The sequence below is a fragment of the Dermacentor andersoni genome, chromosome 6, assembly GCF_023375885.2.
Source record: "Dermacentor andersoni chromosome 6, qqDerAnde1_hic_scaffold, whole genome shotgun sequence".
NCBI lineage: Eukaryota > Metazoa > Arthropoda > Arachnida > Ixodida > Ixodidae > Dermacentor > Dermacentor andersoni.
The window spans coordinates 8,275,431-8,291,096 of record NC_092819.1 but is presented as its reverse complement, the minus strand read 5'-3'; the positions used below and the strand labels follow the sequence as shown (position 1 = coordinate 8,291,096).

At 44.7% G+C, this 15,666-nt stretch overlaps 1 protein-coding gene and 1 long non-coding RNA gene across 4 annotated transcripts in view; one reads left to right on the top strand and one right to left on the bottom strand.

Annotated features, from left to right (window-relative positions):
- Positions 1-6,212, top strand: part of LOC129382221 (uncharacterized) — a 48,236-nt gene extending 42,024 nt beyond the window's left edge. The window contains exon 3 of the long non-coding RNA XR_008610315.1: positions 6,125-6,212. This is a non-coding gene — a long non-coding RNA (uncharacterized lncRNA). The remainder of the gene's footprint in view (positions 1-6,124) is intronic.
- Positions 1-15,666, bottom strand: part of hlk (hulk) — a 120,428-nt gene that overhangs the window by 19,692 nt on the left and 85,070 nt on the right. For 2 of the 3 annotated variants that reach the window (XM_050169826.2, XM_050169824.2), the window contains exons 20-28: positions 11,516-11,698; positions 11,305-11,436; positions 10,436-10,618; positions 7,904-8,044; positions 6,157-6,378; positions 5,097-5,234; positions 4,337-4,525; positions 2,357-2,488; positions 892-1,074 (exon numbers count right to left, since the gene is read on the bottom strand). In XM_050169826.2, coding sequence (XP_050025783.1) covers positions 892-1,074; positions 2,357-2,488; positions 4,337-4,525; positions 5,097-5,234; positions 6,157-6,378; positions 7,904-8,044; positions 10,436-10,618; positions 11,305-11,436; positions 11,516-11,698 — 1,503 coding nt within the window. The remainder of the gene's footprint in view (positions 1-891; positions 1,075-2,356; positions 2,489-4,336; positions 4,526-5,096; positions 5,235-6,156; positions 6,379-7,903; positions 8,045-10,435; positions 10,619-11,304; positions 11,437-11,515; positions 11,699-15,666) is intronic. The other variant, XM_050169825.2, reaches the window with a different exon arrangement.

Below are 15,666 nucleotides of genomic sequence, written 5' to 3'. Positions count from 1 at the left end.
CGTCCAATACACACCTTAGGGGGCCACACACTGCTGCAAAAGTTTACAAATTATCCTAATATGTCTTTGCCGACCGTCGTAGTTTTCATTAGCATAAAATAAATAAAAGCATGAGTGCATAGTAAAAAGCAAACACTAACTCTTTTTTTTAACACAGACCCAACGCCAGTATCGGACCACACCAAATACTTTAATTCCTCCGCCCTAGGCAATGACACATCATGAAGAGTGTACATAACTTGTAAATGGTGTGTTTCGGAAAATCTACAGTCCTGGAAAATGTTATTTTCTGTGCACCAGCTTGAGAGGGGAAAATGTCCCTTTGGAGGCCAATATGGTGACGAACACTGTCGAACACTTAAATACATTTAAGTGGTGAGAATGTAGAAGGAATGAAGACTTGAATTGTTGACGAGACGCCATTTATAAACAGTAAGAATAGAAGAGGGCCGTTGAACGGATCCTTGAACTCGGCTAGTGACTTGTGTAGATAACAGAGTTCACTAGTGCTCACTTTGCAAGCTTGGGTACCAGCGCCACAAGAAAGGGAGGTTTTGAGGTGCTTTATACGCGTAAAAACAATGGACTGATAGCCTACTCAACGTACCAGATTGAGAAAGAAGGTTACTCGAGGTATAAACATTTCTCACAGCGAACATAAATGTTCTGCAAAGGCATCAGCAGCGTTCAGAATACAAGGTATCTTCGGCGTTGTTTTTCGGAGAGTGAGAGTGGGCGTAGCTCCAGCAATATGTTCAATTACGTTTCATGCTGGCTTCAACACGTTCAATACGGTATATATAGTGATCACGGTTATGAAAGAATTTGCAAAGAGAACGATCGTGCCGCGTTCACATTTGTTGTAAGAGACAAGAGGCGTGGGTGACTCACCATCATATATGAGCGGGTTGGCGTTGCGGAAGTACACCAAAGCAGGGAATGTTTTGATGCCGTATCGCTTGGCCAGCGATGGGTCCTGAATTTTGACCATGTGGATGCCGTACAGGTCGGCATCATCGTCAATATTCTCCAACTCATGTAGGGCTTGGTCACAAGCTTTGCAATTGGGCTTGTCTGTGAGACAAAAAAGAAAGCGAAAAGAATACCCGTGGCATCGCTTTCCCCTTCGAGAAAATCACGTACGTATTATGAATTATTCGATCTTTTCGTTTCCTGCAATACTTGTTACAGCTTCTGATAATTTATGTTGTAGTGATTTTCACGGCTCAGTAGCGATATGCTTGTTTGTGCTGCTGCATATTTCTGGTACAAACATAAAACAGCGCTGAAACGTCCATGGAACTGCAATTAGCGTAAAATAAGCATTGCTGTTGAAAAGTTCAGAGACCGTGCACCATTCGCGTGACAAGCGGACTTCGCACCTTGTAGTCCGGTTAATTGTGACCACGACCTACTACAGTAGGTCGTGGTCACGGCACGTCACGACACGGCACTCCGACGGCCGTGGGAGGGGGCGAAAGATTTCGTGCCTTACTGCAACAGCCGCCCTGGCGGCTTAGCTAGCGGCTAATGGCGCTGGCTGCCGAGCCCGAGGGAACCGGACCCGACGGCCGCATTTCGATGGTGGCGACAATGCAAAAGTGCGCGCTGAAGATGCCCGGCTGGTTAAACTAATCCGAAGCCCCCCACTACGGCGTGCCACACAACCATATTTTGGCACGTAAAACCCCACAATTTCATCTACGCAACAGGATGGCGAGTCGGGCGAGCTTGTCCACACCTTCACGCTCATGGAGGGCCAGAAGTGGCGCAGGAGTTACGGTAGTGCTACGACTATTGTGGCCGAGCGGTAGCTCACCCTGGGGCTTACGACTGAATGTTGAAGTATTCAGCTACATACACCGACACACATGGCGGAGGCCTAGGCTTGGCTAACATGGCGTCCCTTAGAACACAATAAATGCGCCGAAGAAGAAACTCTCATTGTTATGGACAAAGCAAAGGATCGAGTGTAACTTTTAAAAAAATCTAAATATGTTTTTTTTTCTTTTGATTTCACGCCGTACAATTTCTTTCGTGAGCACCATCACACACTGACATGCATAGGCACTGATCTGTTGCATGCACGGAGGTCATCACGCAGCAACTTCATCAGCGTGCAGGTCACGGTCTTGGCAGACAGTTGACGAGAATTTTTGACACATGCAAGTCAACAAAATACAAGAAAAACGAGGAAGGTAATTTTCGTAACCATAGCCGGGAGCTGCCTACGAGCACAAACCTATGCGTGCAAAGAGTTTACATTGAAAGTGAGCTGTGTGCAGGCGTTTGGACTCTGCAGGTTCTCAAGACAAAAACACGGACGCGCTGAAACCACGGATAATGGTTAACTCACAGAAGAAAACAGCCAAATACTGCGTTTCTTCAATGAGCCGATCCATCATGTCCCGGTTCACAGTTTCGATCGTGTCTTCTGACTTTTGCAAGACGAGCCACTGAAGCACTTCCTCTTCGGCGCCGAGGTCACCTGCATATCGCAAACAGCAAGTTTCATTGTGATTGATGCGTAACAGAGAAAGAAAACACCCAAGATCATTGTAGGTTAGGAAGGCGCCCCCATCCTTAAAAAAATAGAAATAAAAGATAAAGTGTTGCCATCTATTAAATGCGCCACGACGCGATGTTTTTTCAGTTCCACATAGCGCAACGGGATGTACAGCACCCACAAAACGAAGCGAACCCTTCTATGCCCAAAGTTGTGTAGTAACTGTGGGCTTCGAAGGGCCTGCGGGAACCGATTTGAAACCATCCTTGTATAAGCGGAATACTTAAAGCGACTTTTTACAAAGAACGCCATGTGGCATAGTAGTCCACATTCGCTGCCTCGCAGATTATTGTGGATGGCGCCTGTGATGCTTTTATTGATTGATAGGACGGATCTAGTGGTTATCGTATGATAAACCATTGGTTCAGAAAGGGTTACAAACCTTCGATGACAACAGTCACTACTGCGGCAGTAAGAGCGAGACACATTTACAAAACACCGGACGTATACCAAGAAGTGTTCCATCGTCAGCTTAGCGTGCACTGAAAACGATGCAACGCGCAGCAACGGTCTCAGAAGCAAATTCTCGTAAGACAGGCTGAGTAAGAAAAGAAATTGCGCGACGCATATCGAACGTCAGTTATATGTGCACATAGAGCCATGGGATCGATCCGGAACAACTCTAGGGACTACTACTTCAATTCTCAATAATTTATTAGTGATGACCTCTCCGAATCACTTAGCAGGAGGAGTGTCGTAACCTCAGTGATGTAACCTACGAAGTTGTCTCCTATAGTTCTGACCCCGGTTCGCTCCGTCGTCGCCCTCGCGCTGAAGTTGTTCATGTAGTGCGCATGAAGCCGTATTAATTATGCGCGCACGTGAACGCTGCACCTCAGAAGCTCCATTTCTTGCCGTCAACTCCGCTGACAGAACTTTCTGATGCGACCGAGACGGTCGATTTTCGCACGGGGCGCGATTGCAACAATGATTGTGGGGCTTCCGCACCGCAGGAATTAGGTGCGCGCAAAGGTCGATGCCATGAAAGACGATGAAGCGCGTTGGCTGCTCGCTCTCTTTCTGGCCCGCCACTAACGAGAGAGCGTTTATTTTTCCAGCCTCGGTTTTCAACCTACGTTACAATATTCAGCGAATAACCTAAAATTAACTAATGAACTTCTGAACTGCTTACTTTACGGCACATGTTGCAATTTATGAATTGTGGCCGATGAGTTTGCAAGACGTATCCACTTGAATTTCTAGGATGACGCCAGTTTCAAGGTATAATTTCCCAATGTGTGGGACGAAATACATAGGCGTTCCAGTTACTTTTGTGCTTCAACGCCTAAAATAGCGTTTTCCTTAAAAGGTAAGTGGAAGAACAGAGCGTTTTTACGGCAAGTTTGACGGCGCATATCGCAAACTGGTGTCATTCTGGATTCATTGCGTTTGGATGTGCCTTGCAAAATCACTGGCTACAATTCGTAAATTGCAATATATGCCATAATGTAATGAAGAAGTTAATTAGTGAATTGTTGTTAGCTAGTTGTGTACGTGTTTTGATTTCTTGCGCAAGTAATGTCACCCCCTGAATAATCCAGCTCAAGGACTGGAATTATGTTATCTGCCGCAGACGATTTTTAAACATACCGTAAAACTTTAATATGATCACCCCGTATACGCGACACTAACTCTGAACAGTGCAGGAACAGCGTCATTGTCATTTGCTGGGAAAATCCAAATCGTATTAGAATTGCTTAAGAAGTGAAAAGCCCTTAGCTACACAAGTGCGAGGCCCCGCCAGTAGTTTGACAAGCTGACGCGACCTACCTTCGTACACGTTGGGTATTTGGTTCTCGAAATAGACAAGCGCTGGCAGTTCCTTCACGCCGTACTCCTGTGCCATGGCAATGTCGGTTGTCTTGACGAACTGGATTCCGTGGCGGTCTGTGTCATCGTCAATGTTCTCCAGCTCTTCCAGCACGGTTTTGCAGTCCTCACATTCGGATCCGTCCGAATCTGGGAAGACCGCAAGCGATGACTTGCAATAGTAGTGCAGTGGCTGCATGCCTTATTGGAAACCGCACCGGGAAATGTCTCGGACAAACGTCGCTTGTGCGTGTCAAAGACACGTTAGATTTTGTTCGTAGGCGCAAGCCTACAAACAAAATCCTTGACTCGAACAAAATGCCTTGAACAAACTGCCTTGACTTCGTATGTTAACACACGCACATCAAAAAAAAAAAAAAGACGAAACATATGCTGCAGGAAGAAGAGACACACACGAAAGCTCGTGTCACCTCTTGCGCTCCGTTTGTTCTTTGCTTTTAACTGAAAATGTCTAACCAAGAAACAATCGTCCCAAAGTCCCTTTGAAACTTTCTCTAGTTAGTGCGTTAGCCTACCAGTGTGTAAGTTCTTTGATACTTCGTTTTCAGTTCTTGCCTTTAAGGAATAATACGAGTTGTAGAATAAAAACCTCTCTATGTCATCTCAAATATCTCATCTGAAGTCCTTCACATAGGAAGGCTGACATCTTCAGCTTCCATTAAACTCTTTTTCTCTTGGTGAAAGAGTATAAAGCACTCACAGAATAAAACCGCCAGATACTTGGCCGCCTTGATGAGCTTCTTCAGCCCTTCTCCGTCGACATCTTCGATGATTTCACTCCCAGGGTTCTTCTGCAGTAGAATCCACTCGAGGATGTGCTCGCCGTTCTTGAAATCCCCTTGAAGACAAAACAAGATGGCGCTTGGTATGACAGCTTAACTTTCGCCTTCGTCATTCTTTTTGTGTGCCACACCTCCTAATCATAGAACTGCAAGCAACATCTTTATCAGAAAAAGTGCAAATCAGGGAACTGTATAGATTTCACGTAGTGCAATGGACGCCTTCTTTTTGAATGTGCGATAAGGTTAACATGACGGTGCACGAAACTAGCTCATTTACGTTACGCGCATCCAAAGCTGTGAGTGAGAGGGAGTTTCGGTCAGATTCCGTGCATGTTCGCGGTGCAAGACATATATATACGGCGCTCACAAGAGACAGGGCGTCAAAGAAGGGACATGATTGCATGTTCCGTGTGTCGTATCTTGCCTAATGTCATGCTTTACTGCGAGTACCTGATAGCCTTCGTGGGTGAAATTTTGAGTCCTCCATTCACAGCAGCGTGCTTCAACAAGGCTTGGCATTCATGTTTGGCCGAGTAATATATAGAGGAAGCGTACAAGGCGAGAAAAGTAAGAGTGGGCCCGCCATGCTGCAAACTCGTGGATGTGCAATAGGTGATGCACAATATCACCTACGCGCAATATCTACAACATACAGTAGTGCCTTACAAATGTTATTGCTGTGATACTATTAAACAGGTAACCTAACTTATCTCTTCGCGTCTTGCCTCCGTGTCTGTACCGCCGAAGCCAACATCTGCCGTCTTCCAACGCAAAGAAAAGACATCTGGTCATTCGGGCATCGGTAATTGGCAGCATGGCGTGCCCATATCGGTCGACCCCGGTCGTACATGCATACACGACCGCGCTCGAGCGATATCGTTTCGCCCATCTTTCGAGGCCGCCGCAAGGGCCGAGAACTGGCGCGTTACTCTTCTCCTCTGTACAGGGGCGGCATGCAGCTACTGTATGCGTGCACACCACCGTCGTCACCGGAGGAGAGCCACCGACCGGCGTAGATGACGGGCTCCTTGTCGTCGCTGCGGAAGAAGAGGATGGCCGGGATGGCGAACACGCCGTACTTCTTGGCGAGCGCCATGTCGTCGATCTTCACCATGTTTATGCCGTGCGCGTCCGCGTCGTCATCGATTTTCTCGAGCTCTTCCAGAACCTTCACGCACTGCTTGCAGCCCGTCTTGCTGTCTGCGTATGCCGAGACGTCGTGTTTCAGCCGCATGACGTGCACAGCTCTCCTTCTCTTTTTTCTCTCTCTCTCTCTCTGTAGATATATTAAATACCAAATCGTTAGAAGAAATTGACGTCGTTAGTCGCACCGTATGGCCTTTACACCTTTCCTCATGCATGACAAACATCACTGACACGCGGAACCACGGACGGAGGGGGAACACGCACACGGAACCTGTTCTCTCCGTTTGTTCCTTGCTATTTGTTTGCCAACACTCTTTTCTAATCACGATATCTTAACAAACAGCTGGTGTCACTCACTTTTCTAACACCCATTAGCATGCCAAATATGCTACCGTTATTTACACATTTAAAAAGTGAGTGTTTAAAAAAACTGTCTTTCTCTTATTTTTTAAAATAAGTTCATCAGCTTTTCCTGACAGAACAAAAAAGTTTTATTCAGCATCCGGAACCATGTTAATCTGGTAACATTTCATATTAACGGCTTCCACTAGCCGAGTGGCCACGACGCTATGCAGCTGAGCACGAGGTCGCACGTTCGTATAGCGGCAGCGGTGGCCTCTGTGCAAGCGCAAAGGTGACACGCAAGAAGGCTCGTCCAAAGCACCCCAGTGCTTATAGTCGCTTATAACCCGTGCGGTGCTTTAGGACACTAAACGCCATCAGTCGATATGCATATTACAAATGTACATTTACAGTCCTCACACTTGTCTCTCACTGAAAAACGCTATGTTTTGCCGCAGTCGTCCCCTTCTTTTTCGATAACTGATGGGACCGTCTCTCTCTCTCCTTGACGGCCGTCATCACCACCTTATTCTTACTAACGCGTCCACAAAAAAAGAGAAAAAAGCAATATCGTGTCCCACTAACTTGTCGTGGTCGTCGATATTACTCCTTTCTCTGAGCCATGCAACGACTTCAGCAAGCATCAGTATACTCACGCACGTAGCAGAGCAAGCAATCAGAGCACACACTTGCTCTGAATAGCCCATAGCTGAGTCGAAACGAGTTGGAAGAGGTCCAGGATCGAGATCTATTATTTTAGTTCCCGGCTGGAAGTGCAGAATTTTGTTTCGTGTTTCTTTGTTACCTTATGAGTGGCGACGAATATTGGCCGGCAATATTTTGCGGGACAGGCTAGAGTGTATGACGTTGGTGAGACGTTGGATATTTTAGCTGAAATTATTTTTGGGTGCGTTGAACTTTCAATTCTCTGTCTTATTATTCTCTTTCGAACTAAAGATCCTACGAAAAAAACGAAAAGAAAAGCTTGCGTGTGTACGCCTCCGCTTCCCCGAGAAGACGGTATTCGTGCTGCTTCCTTTTATACCATTAGGACACGTTTCGTGACACCTCATGAAGCGAGTTCCAGATCGGCTGGAGAGAGATGTCACGTTTTTCAACGACAGTCTGGATCGAGAGCTTCTCGCGCCACCTTAAACGGAAAGCGGGCGAGGCCCTCTGAGCGATTGCGTGTCTCGGTTTCGTGCCATTTCAAGATATACCGCAGAAACCACCTTACAGAAGAACACGGTCAGGTACTCAGACTTCGCCAGGATCCTTTCGAACATCCGCTTGTTCACTCTCTCGATGGCGTCATCCATTTCCATGTTTTCTGGATTGGTGAGCCACTCCAGCACTTCCTCTTCGTCGAAAAGATCGCCTGTTGATAGGAAAATAAAGTGCGCTGTTTAGAGAACGGGCAAGAGGTGCTCTACCTGTACAGCAGGACAAACGTTATTAGCACAACGTTCGATGGTGCTTAGCTACCGGGATGACTTCCCGCTCAGTATAGAATTGCACATTCACACTTGCCCGCTTTGCGATTACTCCACGCGATTTTTCGGCGTACCTTGTGGATGCCTACTGTCCCACGATCTCTTGGCAGGAAACACACTTGTGCGTAATTTCTATGCTTCTTTATTTTCTTCATGCAGCTCACTAACAAAACAAGTTCCCAGTGCTTGTTTTAAAATTAACACACGCGAGGACATGAATTGTGGGACTCGCAAATCTTTTCGCAGATTAGAGAGTTTTAGTATAGCGTGAAATACTTGCGTTAGAGGCGACGCAAGGCTAATGCTATCGTACACTAGTGATGGAGGTGCTATCTAGCCCTTAAGCTGTCTTTTTTTATTCTCCGGCGCTTTCGCCGTCATCTCCATCCTTACCACGATTGATTCGTGCGTGTTTGTCATGAAGCGTTCTTGCACACGTTCGAATACGTGAACCTGAATATTGGTTCTTATACCCCATATTTGGTAGCGACAGTCTAAATGAACACTGCTATACAGGTGTGGTTCCTGAGGTGCTCGACTAGATAGTCGAGTACGGGAATGATTTCGGGACAGCGGAAAACAAATCAGTGCATCTTCTGCACCCCGAACGACGGAGATTTCTGTCGCTTACTTTCATATGTCATATAGCGGCCTCCTGCGAAGTCTTACTCGTACAAAACGACACTCGATAGAACGTGAGAGGCAGGAATTTTGCGCTGAGCATTTGGTGCCCTATAATCAGAAACATATTTTTGCCTTTCACATTTATTGCCTTTCTCTGCCTGTCACTCACGTGTTATCTGGAGGACCAAACTGTATGCGTATGCGCCAGCTACAAACGGAACAGGATGCGAGACGGATGTGCTCGAATGCATGATGGACGAGGCTGCGAATCACCTCCGAAATTCTGCGTTGCTTTGCTCAGTTGATGCACAGCAAGTGGGAAAACAATACTGCTGTAACGGGACGAGAGGAAGAACGGTAGGGCAGTTCACCACGTCGTCTTGTTCCCGCTCGTCCTGCTTCAGTGCTGCTGTTTTCCAACTGCGACATACCTTAATTCCGCTGCTTTTCTGCGCGCATAGTGAGGATTAGGCAGCCGCTCACGACGTAGGCATTCTTGCCATCGCCTACATGTTGTGATCCACTTTCCCATAAGGGCGCGACTGACGTGCCCTCCGGCTACTGCTCCTCCCTTTTCAACTATTCAAGTTCGTTTATATATATATATATATATATATATATATATATATATATATATATATATATATAATAGTAGGTATGACGTAATAGTTCTGCGGAAGCCCGCAAGGTGGAGGTTAATTAAGGGAAAATGAAACACCCACCCAATCGTAGCAATTGCTACAAAGGAAACCCATACGGGTTCCTCGTAAGAAAAACCTCGCAGTTGAAGAAAAATTCGTCCTGGTCCGGGACTCGAACCCGCGACCACCGCCTTTCCGGGACAGCCGCTCTACCATCTGAGCTAACCAGGCGGCTAGTAGATGGCAGGGTGAAGTCGAATGTGTCAACAACTCCAAGCACAGTGGAGGGAAGTAATTAATCAAGGGAAAATGAGATATCCACCCAATCGTAGCAATTTCTACAAAGAGAAGAAAGGGGGTTAACCGAGGGGCCCGATTTTTATTAGTCATATCATAAGAAGCCAACAAACACTGACACCAAGGACAACATAGGGGAAATTACTTGTGCTTAATAAATGAAATAAAGAAACGATAAATTATTGAAAATTGAAAAGTTGTTTTTCATCCACTTTAATTTCCAATAATTTATCGTTTCTTTATTTCATTTATCAAGCACAAGTAATTTCCCCTATGTTGTTCTTGGTGTCAGTGTTTGTTGGCTTCTTATGATATGACCAATTTCTACAAAGGAAATATATGCGGGTTCCTCGAAAGAAAAGCCTCGCAGTTGAAGAAAAATTCCTGGTCCGGGACTCGAACCCGGGACCACCGCCCTTTCGGGGAACTATTACGTCAAACTCTTGCCCTTGCTTCGCGTTGTTGACCGATTCGACTTCGTCCTGCCATCTGCGGGCCGCTTGGTTAGCTCAGATGGTAAAGCTGCTGCCCCGGAAAGGCGGTGGTCCCGGGTTCGAGTCCCGGACCAGGACGAATATTTCTTCAACTGCGAGGCTTTATTTTCGAGGAACTCGTTTGGGTTTTCTTTGTAGCAATTGCTACAATTGGGTGGATGTCTCATTCTCCCTTAATTATAATGTAGCACGCATATGTTCTCTAACGCATATGGCTCACCGGTGAACCTGAGGTGTTTGCCGTGCCGGAAGTAGGCGAGTCCCGGCGGGTTCCGGATGCCGTACTTCTTGGCCATCAAGTTGTCCTGCATCTTGACCAGGTGCACCTCGTAGTCGCTGCAGTCGTCGTCGATGTTTTCCAAGTGCAACAGCATCTCCTTGCTCTCGTCGTCATCTTCCAGGTCTTCAAGTACAAATGAATATAACACATTTCGCCTATTCTGCAATACTTCTCGAGCTACACGCAGCGCATGCTGTTGTGGTATCAAAAAGTAACGCATGCAGTACGCGATACATACGACAAGAAGGTATCCCGTCGCTTTATAAACACGATGCATTGGGTACAACGAACGAACGAAGGTCAAGAAAGATCTGTGTCTTTGCAATGAGCAATACTGCTCGTGCTGGACGAAGTAAACCATGCTGCGATTCAACCTGGTGTGAACATCGTGGAACCGTTAAAAGCACATGAGCAGCATGGCAGGAGTATGATCTGTTGTTTGCCCGCATATGGTGGGAAGCACGTTAAAATGAACAAAAGCGAAGATAAGCTTTCGAGAGATAAGCTTACTAAAAATGTCCCGGCTAAGGTGCTCGTGTCGCAAAATGGTCGTCGTTAAGCAACGTTGCAGTTTCAGGACTAGTTTATTCTTAAGGCGAAACATTAAAGCTGAAATTAAAGTCTCTTATTACCGCTTTTTGTTAGCGTACGCCACTACAGTCGACCATATATATATATATATATGTATATATATATATATATATATATATATATATATATATATATATATATATATATATATATATATATAGCGTTGAACGGACGCAGTCGTAAAAACATAAAAATAATTTCAGGCAAGCATTGCTTACAAAAGAACACTGCCAAATAGTCGGTGTCGACGATCATATTGTTGAGCATGTCCCTGTTGATGTTCTCGATGGTGTCTTCGTTTTTCTGCTGCACCAGCCACTCGAGCACGTTCTCCTCCTTCGTGAGATCACCTGCGCGAAGAGGCGAGCGTCCTCGGCGTAAGTGCTCGGTCTCGAGAGGGTGGCGTGTGTCAGCGGAGCAGGTACCCACCCACGTAGATGCTGGGCGAGCCGTGCTCGAAGTACACCAGGGATGGGTACTCGGACACACCAAGCTCCTTGGCGTAAACCTCGTCGTCGATCTTGACGAAGTAGATGCCCTGCTTGTCGGTGTCGTCGTCGATGTTCTCCAGTTCCTCCAGCACCTTGTCACAGTCGGGACAGTCATCGGAGACTGTTTCGAAAAAAAGGTACAGAAAATGAGAAGGGGAAACAGACATGCCGATTCGGCTAAATGTAGGTGCCTATTATTTACTTTCATTATTTATCTACAGATCTTAGTGATTAACACAGAAGAGAGACAAGAATAACGACCTCGGTGGCATCTAGTTACAGATTGGATGTTTGTGCTGTCCATCCATCCGGCTAGTCAGCCTAAAAGTCAAGGTGTTTTATTTTTTCTTGACGGGCACAGATGGCAGTGGAAATGGCCATATTTTCGCGGTGCTTTAAGGCGGATTATGAAAGTTGAGCAAGTAACCCTATAAATAATTTTGAGCACCTACGGTTCTCTATGTATATAACTTGAAGCAGCGCGAATGGACGAGGACAATGAACAAGAAAGCAACCACGACACGTCAAGCGCTGTAAACTCAACATTAATCAACTCCACCAAGCTAAGGTGTTACTCAAGATTTCCTCCGCAGTTCAAGAAAAACCAACTCGCCAAAATCAAGTTCTCATTAGAAAGGTTCTTTAACGGGTACCTGAATGTAAGTGTTCGAGGTGTTTTAATTTGTTTCATTCCACCATCAAGCTTCACATCATTCGTGCTGGCAGTTTCATTAAATTATTTATATATTTTATAAAATTTGATATAATGGCAATTTGTGTCGCTGTTTCCTGCAGAGCAATTGATTGTAAAATGAGGGAGAATAGATTACAGGAGCGCTCGGCAATCGCAGAGGAAACTACCCGACCAGTTTCGCATGCTTACGGGGCTACCTCATTTTTCCCCATGGTGGTGGCGATGTCATATTGCCCACACTGATTCATGCCAGTACTTGCGGTGCAATGGTTGCTGTATATCCATTGTTCGATTCAGTATTGCATACAGCACTTCCACACTTACTGTCTCTTATTTCTATCTATTCCCCTCATCTTATAGGCATCACTGAGTCATGGGTACATGGTAATATTATGACTCCTAGCTTGCTCCACCCGGCGGTGTTATTGCCGCGCGCTTAGGCAGGATCCACGGCACTCGCGGCATCGTCGTGCTGCCTATCCGCTCGGATCTTCGTGTCTCGCCTTCCCCTCTGGATACAGAAACCGTTTGCCGCAAACTTTTCTTGAATAATCAGTCTATTGTAATTAGCGATATATATCGTCCGCCCGGTTCTTCCTTTGATGTCCTTCATGTCATTGCAAATTTCATGTGCCTGACTAACATTGCCTCCTCACGATTTATCTGCATGGATGGTTTCAATGCTCCTGGAATTCACTGGCCTTCACTAAATACAACAGGTCGTGACGTAGCAATTTGTAATGAACTAATAAATATTTTCTTGTCCTTTGGGCTCACTCAAGTTGTTTCCAGCGCAACTAGGTTAAATTCCATCTTCGACTTGGTTTTCTTAAGCGCTGATGTAGCGAAATATGACTTCTCTTGCGAAGTAATTGACGCACACTCAGATCATAAAGGTTTTTTTTATCGCTCTCTTGTCCAACCTCCAAATCACCCTATACGTTTACTAGTTTCCCTGACATCACTCGTGCGGACAATTTCATTACTCATCTTTTAACTGATCATTTCGATACGTTTTGCTCTCTGTCAGACAGACAGGATGTAAATTGTCTTGTTAATTATTCTGAGGATCTTGTGAAGTCATGTGTTCAACGATTGGTGCCCATTAAAACTAAGGACAGTAATGCTAACGTTCCGTGGATTACTCGCGACATCTTTATCTCGTCGTGTCCGTAGGCTTAGGCGTTCTAAACGAACCAACGATCCCATAACTCTGGACAGGTTTCACAAGGCAAAAAATTAACTGAATTTGAAAATGCAAACAGCCAAAGATTTCTTTTTTCGCGTTCAACTGCGTCATCTGTTAAGAACTAACCCTCGTAAATTTTGGTCTTCTATTTTGCCTCGCGATGCTTCACCCACTTCATTCAAAATTCATAATGACGTGATCAGTGATCCGTCAGTAATATCGGATGCTTTCAACAAGTATTTTCAGTCCGTTTTTTTCCTCGATAGCAACTTCATTCCTTCTCTCACCAATATAGTTTGTTTTGAAGGAATCACTGACATTGACATAAACAATGAAGGCGTTTTTAATATAGTATTATACCTGGATACGAAGAAATGCACCAGTCCGGACGGGATACACAATGCATTCTTGGTTTCTATACCTCGAGGTCATCAAGCTATCTGATGGTGATATATAACAAATATTTATCATCTGCCACTGTTCTTTCCTCATGGAAGTTAGCTAAAGTGCTTCTTCGGTATAAATCTGGTGATAAGCAGTTTTTATCGAACTACAGACCGATTTCAATAACATCACAGTCATGCAAAATCTTAGAACACATCATTCATAAACACAGTGCTTTTCCTTGAATCTCATAATCTGCTATCTAGCATACAGCATGGGTTTAGGCTTGGTTTTAGTACGACAACGCGGTTAGTTGAGTTTACGCATGACATTTTGCTTAATCTTGATGTTGGCGACCAGGTTGACACTATCTCTATAGACTTATCTAAATCATTTGACACAGTATTACATTCTAAGCTCCTCGATAAACTTATCGCTGTACTAAATAATCCTCAACTACTTAATTGGATTTCAAGCTTTCTTTCACTTCGTTTTCAGTTCGTCTCTTATAACTCGACCGAATTTGCTGCTATTGATGTGACAACTGGAGTGCCTCAAGGCTCCGTTATTGGACCACTGCTTTTTTAAATTTACATAAATAATTTTCCTGTTAACATCTCTTCTAACATGCGTCTTTATTCCGATGATTGTGTTTTATATTAAGGTATTAACTCTTCTGATGATCATTACCGCCTCCAAGAGTCATTTGCTAGGTTTTTCACTTGGTTTAACACCTATCAAATGAACATTAACTTTGATAAAACCGTCCTTATGTCCTTCTGTTAGAAATCTTCTCCTTCTCTTTTTCCTTACTCCTTCAATAACCGCGATGTGCGTAGGGTACCTGAGAACATGTACCTCGGTGTTATTTTTACGCATAAGATGTCATGGTCTAATCACATTGATTACATTTGTATCAAAGCACTGAAGAAATTAGGTTACCTACGTCGTACACTATCCAACTCTCCAGAAGATACTAAGCTACTGTTACGTGAATCGCTAACTCGTCCTGTTGCTGACTGCGAATTTGTCGTTTGGAACCTTTATAAGCAGTGTGAGATTAACAGGCTAGAAGCAATTCAGGAAAAAGCTGTAAGATTTATATGTCACCGTTATGATCGTGACTTTTCACCCTCTTCTGCACTTCGTTCCTTGAATTTAACTTCGCTCTATTCACGTCGCCGCATAGCATCGTTAGATTTCTTGAAAAACATCAATTCTTCCCTTAGACTTTCAAAAACCTATACTAATCCCGCGCCAGAGTCGTCGACAAGACGACACCACAACTTCAATTTGATGCCCTACTTTGCACACACTAGTATGCTTAACTTCAACCTTTCCTCTCGTTCCATAGAAGACTGAAATTCCTTGCCTGGGTCTATTCGCTCATGCTCACCCCGAAGAGTTTTGTATCTGCCATCCGGGATGAATGGTCCTAGCACATCACCCTCATCGTTGTATCGTAATTTTCTCTGTATAATTTTCCTCTCTTAATCCACTCCTGCTATAGCGGTTATTGCGCTGCAGTATGGATAAATAAATAAATAAATAAATAAATAAATAAATAAATAAATAAATAAATAAATAAATAAATGAGCGCTGTACATATACACTGCAGCTGCACTAGGCAGCCATAGTCAGCAATTCATGCAGCCTTGCATGAATATACAGTGTTGTATATTCATATTGGTTTAGTCTTGCGTAGGTATACATTCTGCTAACAGTTCCTCCGCTCGAACATAGCGATATAGCTTTTTGGTATAAGCAGGCAGACAACGCCGCTGAACGAAGCTGAACACCCCCTTGGAATGGGCCAAGAAGC